The sequence below is a fragment of the Mus pahari genome, chromosome 14 (assembly GCF_900095145.1).
Source record: "Mus pahari chromosome 14, PAHARI_EIJ_v1.1, whole genome shotgun sequence".
NCBI lineage: Eukaryota > Metazoa > Chordata > Mammalia > Rodentia > Muridae > Mus > Mus pahari.
The window spans coordinates 42,512,348-42,519,539 of NC_034603.1; the positions used below are offsets into that span (position 1 = coordinate 42,512,348).

A 7,192-nucleotide genomic window follows, 5' to 3' on the forward strand; every position below is an offset into this window, starting at 1 on the left:
AGATTCAATGTTTTTTAGCCAAATCAGCTCCTTTATGTGTATGGGTGTTTGCCTGCATGTTCGTGCACCACGTACACGCGTGCCTTCTGGAGGGCACTTAGGGACTAGTTACAGCTGGTTTCGAGTCACCATACTGGGGCTGGGACTCGAACCTGGGTCTTTTGTTAGAGTAGCAGTTTCTAAGTACTAGTTATTTATTTACCCATTTCACAGGTTTATCTGTAACTACTGTATCATCACATAGATTCGCTGTGCAGTTAAGTGTTAATTGCCATCAAATCCATCCAGCCTTCCTATTTCCTGCTCAAGGCTAGATTTAGTATTATTCAGTAAGGCTGAGGAGAGCCGAAGAAAGCTACATTCAAAACAAAACAAAAAAACGTTTACAGCTTGGTGGGGTAGCTCATCCCTGTAATCCCAGCACCCAGAAAGGCCAGGGGAGGAGGGTGGTTCCAAGTTCCTGGCCAGGCTCCATCACATAGTTGCAAGCCAGCGGACTTAAGTCTCTCCCTCCGCTAACCCAAGAAGACTCCAGCCCGACCACGCCCCCAGACCTTGGGGAAAACACGCCGCCGTTTCCAAGTATCGCGACAGCTCCTTCTTTCTTTAGGCTAGATCAAAAGTCTCGCGAGAGTAACCTGTCCAATCACGGCGCCGATTGGCTGCGCAAGATGGCGGCGCGCTTGGCGCGTAGCACCTGCGTTCCCAGGAGCTTGGCTGTGTGAGTGGTGTGGGCTTGGCGTTTGCGGGCCCGTCCGCACACCCGGTCCGCACACTCGGTCTGCACACTCGGTCCGCACTCGGTCCGCACACTCCGTCCGCCTGCTCCATTGGCCTGCGAGGTGCGTGGTTCAAATATCTCTTATCCGGTTGCGCACAAGGATCGCCTCGGAAGCGGCTCACCTGCTTTTCCCCACTGGTTCTCTGGTTCTTACCGCGAAGGCCGGCGGTAGGTGGGAGGAGCTGGAGGAGAGATGTCCTCGTCCCCCGCCTAGGCTGATGCTTAGAGAGCGCTGAAACCCAGGGGAAGAAGGCGTGGATGAGCCGGGGAAGTGGCGGGGGACAAGTCAGATTTGTGAGGTGGGGGCGGGAAGACAAAACGGAAGTGTTGGGGTCTAGGTGGGAGACATCTGTTGAGTTTTCTGTTCTTCCTAAAAACTTAGAAAAACAAAAACAAACCCACAAAACACTTTGTGCGTGTAGATGTTTTGCCAGCCCGTATGTCTGTGCAGCACGTGCACAGTGCAGAAGAGGACTGTGTCATGGCACTAGGTTACAGATGGTCGTGAGCAGCTAGACGGGTGCTGGGCATCGAGCCCGGGTCCTTCGGAAGAGCAGCTGGTGCTCTTGACCGCTGGTCTATCTTTATTGCCTCCCTAGTTTGATATCATAAAAGCCAAATTTAGAGTATCCTATAAGCTTCTGTTTTAGAAGAAATGATGTGTGAAGAGATAAAGGCCCAGAAGAACCCGGCAAACATGAACTTTTAAAGAGGAAAGAAGGCTGGCCTAAAGGTCTTTTGGGTTTTGGACTCCCTCCGACGAGCCTTTTTTTGTTATTGTTGAGACTCAACTGGGCTGCCCATTCACAAAGAGAATGCTGGGTCTCAGTGGCTTATACAGATGGAAAGTATTTCATAGTCATGCTAGACACATGCTCTGTCATTCTGAGTTACATCTCCTGGTGACTTCCTGTACTTCCCAGTCAACCAACAGTTGAGTGCCTCCCCTTACAGGCCCTATTTTGAGTATTGGGGTACCGCAGGGAACAAATATGTTCCCTCATGAAGTTTACTGGTAGGGAAGATTTTTTTAAAATTAAAGCAAATGTGGGGAATGTCAAGTAAGTAAATTCCAAAGACAGAAGGTGGGTGGGAGGCTGGAGAGATGGCTCAGTGGTTAAGAGCACTGACTCTTCTTCCTGAAGTCCTGAGTTCAATTCCCAGCAACCACATGGTGGCTCACGACCATCTGTTACAGAGTCTGATGCCTTCTTCTGGTGTGTCTGAAGACAGCTACAGTGTACTCATATACAAAAAATAAATAACAGCTTAAAAAAAAGAAGTTAGGGAGGTAATAAAGTGTGCGTTCCAGTCACTGAATGTTTTAGTGACATGCTCAAGAAAGATATCAATAAGGTAGCTTTTGACCAAAGACTTAAAGGTGGGGATATGTTCAATGTCTGTGCACCTCAGTGGGGAGCACAAGCTATGCCAGCTGAGTGGCAGCAAGTGCCAGTCCAGTGTGGTGGTGCACACTGGAATCACAGCACTCCGAGGACACGGGATTCTAGAGTAGCCTTGGCTACAGAGTGAGTACCCCGTGAGTCTGGGCTACTGGAGACCTTGTCTAACATCAGTAAGAACAAGAAGACAAGTACAGATAGTCCTGAGGCACTTGGCTGGGGTGCTAGCATACATTCAGTTAACTTTGAGGAATGGGGTGGACAGGCAGATAGAAATCCAGAAGTTAGTCATCTCGGGTGTAGCAGTCCTTGGTAGAGCACATGTGAGATACAGTGTTAAATTCCCAGTTGAAAAAAAATTTTTTAACAAAAGTTAAAGAATCAAACGGAATGACCTTATTGAGTATGTCTGTTATGACCTGAATGAATAGTGTAAAAAAATGAACAGAATTGACAAAGATTGTAGTTGAACTTGGGTCACATGTTCAGGGGACGTGCCTGTAAACTCTGTCCTCTTTAATGTGTTGCAGAGTCCTAGTGCATCAGTATCTTTTGGACTTGTTAGAGGAGGGCCTTTCTTTTTGTCCAGCATTACATGGAAGAAAACCATTTCCCTCTGATATTCTTGGGGCCTGGGGACTGCCCTTGGTTTATGCTTTTTACTCCCATGTCTAAGGGGCACTTGAATATTAGGGAATTAAAACTGCTATATAGTGAGCTTCTACCATTTTGTGTGTGAGTGTGTGTGTGTGTGTGTGTGTGTGTAATTCTGAAGACTGAACCCAGGGCTTTGAGCATGGTGGGCAAGTGCTCTGCTAATAGCAGTATCCCCTTAAGAGGTAGGGCAGGCTTATTGAGGGACTGCATGTGGCCACAAGCTGGACTTACTTTGCTATTTGTGTGTGTTTGTTTCTGAGGCAGGGTCTCACATTGTAGCCAGACTGGCTGTGTAGCCCAGGCTTGTTACAAGCTTGTGGTGATTCTGCCTCTGCCTCTCCAGTACTGGTGTTACACGGGCATGAGGCTTTCCTGTTACCCACCCCTGCTCCTGTTCTTTTGGAACTAAATATGCTGGTTTCCTCTTTATCTTTCTTACATCTCTTCTTCGCTTTCTTTAAAGATGGCTCTAAGCAAGTCAATGCATGCAAGAAATAGATACAAGGACAAACCACCTGACTTCGCATATCTGGCGTCTAAATATCCAGATTTTAAGCAGCATATTCAGATAAATCTGAATGGGAGAGTAAGGTAGGTGACTCATGAAAAGTTATTAATCTGTATCATTCAAGAATGGTCTGAGTGGATGTGGTGTGACAGGAGGCAAGCTGATCTAACAGAAGACCTGAATGGTAGCCATATACATCTCAGGAGAAGTCTACTGTGACTTTGGACAAATGGATTATCCACCTTGGGGGCCAATTTTTTACATCTAACAAATGAGAAAATTGGAAAGTCTCTTAATGGCTAACTTCCTGCTTCTGCAACAGAGACGCCAGTGTAACCCAGGCTAGGATTGTGCTTTACGTTGATTCAGTGCTTGGTGAATGTCACAATCACTGACATTGAGGACAGTGTTAACTTGAATGTTAAAACTTGGGCCAAGGCTGTAGCTAAGTTGGTGCAGTTGACCTGGCATTCATGGAGCCCTATCTCTAGCCCTGAATCAACCAGGTGTGGTGGAGCACACAGCTGTGATGCCAGCGCTTGGGAGATGGAGGCAGGGGGATCTGTTTGAGGGAATCCTTGGCTACATACTGAGTTTGAGGCTATACTTCGTTATTTGAGACTTTCAAAACCAAAGGCATAAATTATGATAATACAAGAATGTGAGAAAATAAGTGTGTTATACCTGAGATTACAGTTGCACATAAGACCATGCCAGGCTTGTCAATGAGTAATCTTAACCCACCCCAACATCTTTCTTCAGTCTTTTGTTGCAGTCGTGTATCAGCCGACCTCCTGCTACTGTAGCAATAGCAATCATCTTAGGAAGACAGAAGGCTGCACTGGCTCAGAGTGCGGGGACTGTGCTCTAAGATAAAGTGACTTTGTTGTGGAGGTAGTGCATCATGACTAGAAGTGTCTAAGGAACAGTTCATAACTTAGGCATGGGAAACTAGAAGAGAAGGGACAGGATCCTAGCCCCTTTGAAGGCATGCCCTTAATGACTGAAAACACAAGGTTCTAATGCTTCCTAACTGTGCGAAGCTAGGGACTAATCCTTTGTGTTATTTTTAATCTCTTGAGTTCAAGGCCAGCTTGGTCTACAGAGAGAGTTCATGACATAGCTTACTGTACTGAATGCTGTACTGAAACCCTGTCTCAAAAAAATAAAAACAAAAAAGCAAACAAAAAGGCAATTCATAGTTCTAGGTGTTTATATTGGGGTGCTGGCATCAGCAAACAGTTACTTATGTATTTATTTATTTATTTATTTATTTTTTAAGATTTATTTATTTATTATATGTAAGTACACTGTAGCTGTCTTCAGACACCCCAGAAGAAGGCGTCAGATCTTGTTACGGATGGTTGTGAGCCACCATGTGGTTGCTGGGATTTGAACTCAGGACCTTCAGAAGAGCAGTCGGGTGCTCTTACCCACTGAGCCATCTCGCCAGCCCCCTACTTATGTATTTATGACTTTAGTATTTATGACTAAAGAACAGTCCTCAGGAGCTGGGGAGATGGTTCAATGGTTGGAGCACTGGCTGCTTTTCCAGAAGACCTGGGTTGGAGTCCCAACACCTGTGTGTTGGTTCACAATTGTAAACCCTCCTCTGGCACTGCATGGGTGTAGTTTAGACATACATGCAGACAAAATGTCCATCCAAATAAAATACAGGAAAGGAATAGTCCCGTGTCAGGGAACGTTATTCTTGCATTTATTTGTACATTGGTAGTGAGTAGGCTTTGTGCTTGCCATATTGAAATCAGAGGACAACTTGCCAGAAGTTGGTCTCTCCTACCACATGGCTTCCTGGGATGGAACTGAGATCTTTTTGGTCAGGTTTGGTGGCAAACTCCTTTATCTTTCTGCCACCTTAAACTTCAGTCATTTATTTTATTTTTTAAAACATTTTTATATGAATGGGTGTTTTGCTTATAAATATGTCTGCACCACATGTGTGTCTGGCACCCATGGCAGTCAGAAGAGCATCTGGCATCAGATCCCTTTAACTAGACTCTCAGATAGTTGTGAGCTGCCATGTGGGTGCTAAGAGTTGAACCAGGGTCCCTTTGGAAGAGAAGCCAATGCTCTTAACCACTGAGCCATTTCTCCAGCCCCCTGAAATTCATTTCTCCTGCCCCCCCTTAATGATTTGTATGATTTTATCCATTTTTAATGCTATTGTGAATAGAGCTTATATGTATTAGTAAAGCTTACTTTTGGGTGGCAACTGCATTGTTTTCTATGTATAAGTCCCTTTCTTATCTGCCGTCATTAGGTTACCATCAATAGCTGTACTAAATGTTGACAACAAATGGAGAAAATCGCCGGGCGTGGTGGCGCACGCCTTTAATCCCAGCACTCGGGAGGCAGAGGCAGGAGGATTTCTGAGTTCGAGGCCAGCCTGGTCTACAAAGTGAGTTCCAGGACAGCCACGGCTATACAGAGAAACCCTGTCTCGAAAAACCAAAAAAAAAAAAAAAAAAAAAAAAAACAAATGGAGAAAATCACTGACATGCTTTTTACTTTTAGTTTGCTTTGTGTAACTGTTTGTTTTAGAATTGATTATTAAGTGTGTATATATGATGGAAGTTGTATGTGAAGTTTGGTGGAATTGGTTCTCTCCTTCCATCTTTGTGTGTTCTGGGGAGCAAACCCAGGTTGTCAGGTGTTTTACCCAAGGAGTTGTTTTCTGGCCCCAGATCTTTTAAGTTAGATGTGTCTGTGTCATTGTTCCCTTCCCCCATGAGACAGCATCTCTCTGTGTGCCCCTGGCTATCCTGGAACTGCACTATACTGTAGACCAGGCTGGCCTCCAACTCAGATCTTCCGGCCTCTGCCTCCTGAGTGCTGGGTTAAAGGAATGAGCCACCATTACCTGGCTATCTTGCCCTTTAATTGTGTTAAAGAAAGTGTGTCTTTGATGAGGCTGTATTCCTTTTAGCACCTCTAATAACAACAGACTTCACATCAGTGTTGTTGTCTCTTGCCAGCACTTAAAATTCAAAATTAGTAGCTTAGTGTACATGTGTGCGCTATGTGTGTGCAGGAACCTCCAAAGGTTAGAATAGGGCATTGGATCCCTAGGTACTGGAGTAAGTTATAGATGATTGTGAGCCACCAGCACGGAATTGAACCTGGGTCCTCTACAAGGACAGCTAGTGTTCTTAACTGCTGAGCCATCTTTCTAGGTCATAAACAGATACCTTCTAAGAACATTGTAGAGACTGAATTGCAGAGTATTAAGGTAACTAGGAAATGATTTTGGTATCCCAGATTAAGTATATTAGTGGGCTATCTAGGTGAAGGCAGTAAATGAAACCCACAGAAATTCCCAAGTACAGCTAGCTATATGTGGTAGAAATTAGGAAGAGAAGAGCAGGTGTGGAGCTTGAGGAAAGGTGGTAGTGCCATTAACAAGGGTATAGAGCAACAGATAAGCTGATTTTAGGAAGATATTTTCAGTTGAGCATATAGGATTTGAGGGCCTTGGACTACCTGTGTGGAATATTTAATAGGCAGTGGACAATGAGTTCAAAGAAAGAGGCACAGTGGTTGTGGGATCGTTGTTTGCTGAAGAGAAGTAAAGCAAGAGTACAGTGTATAGGAAACGGATGCAGTGGATATGGAGAACTGTGTGGAGATGTGGATATATCTGAGAGTAGTTGAGAAGTAACTGACAGAAAGAAAGGAAAGACAGCAAAGAACATTGAGGGGCCAGAGAGTTGCCTGGTGGAAAAAGGGGCCTGAGGACCTGAGTGTGATTGCCAGTGTTCCACTGTGGCATATGCACACAACCAATATTTAAAAGCACTACGTAGCATTTTTTTTTTTTTTTTT

The 7,192-nt window shown here is 44.9% G+C and overlaps 1 protein-coding gene across 2 annotated transcripts in view; it reads left to right on the plus strand.

Moving 5' to 3' along the window:
• Window positions 1-671: 671 nt before the first annotated feature.
• Window positions 672-7,192, plus strand: part of Mettl16 (methyltransferase like 16) — a 54,730-nt gene continuing 48,209 nt past the window's right edge. The window contains exons 1-2 of one of the 2 annotated variants that reach the window (XM_021212314.2): window positions 672-842; window positions 3,305-3,432. In XM_021212314.2, coding sequence (XP_021067973.1) covers window positions 3,305-3,432 — 128 coding nt within the window. In that variant the 5' untranslated portion in view covers window positions 672-842. Of the gene's footprint in view, window positions 843-880; window positions 950-3,304; window positions 3,433-7,192 lie in introns of those variants that run through there. The other variant, XM_029546412.1, reaches the window with a different exon arrangement.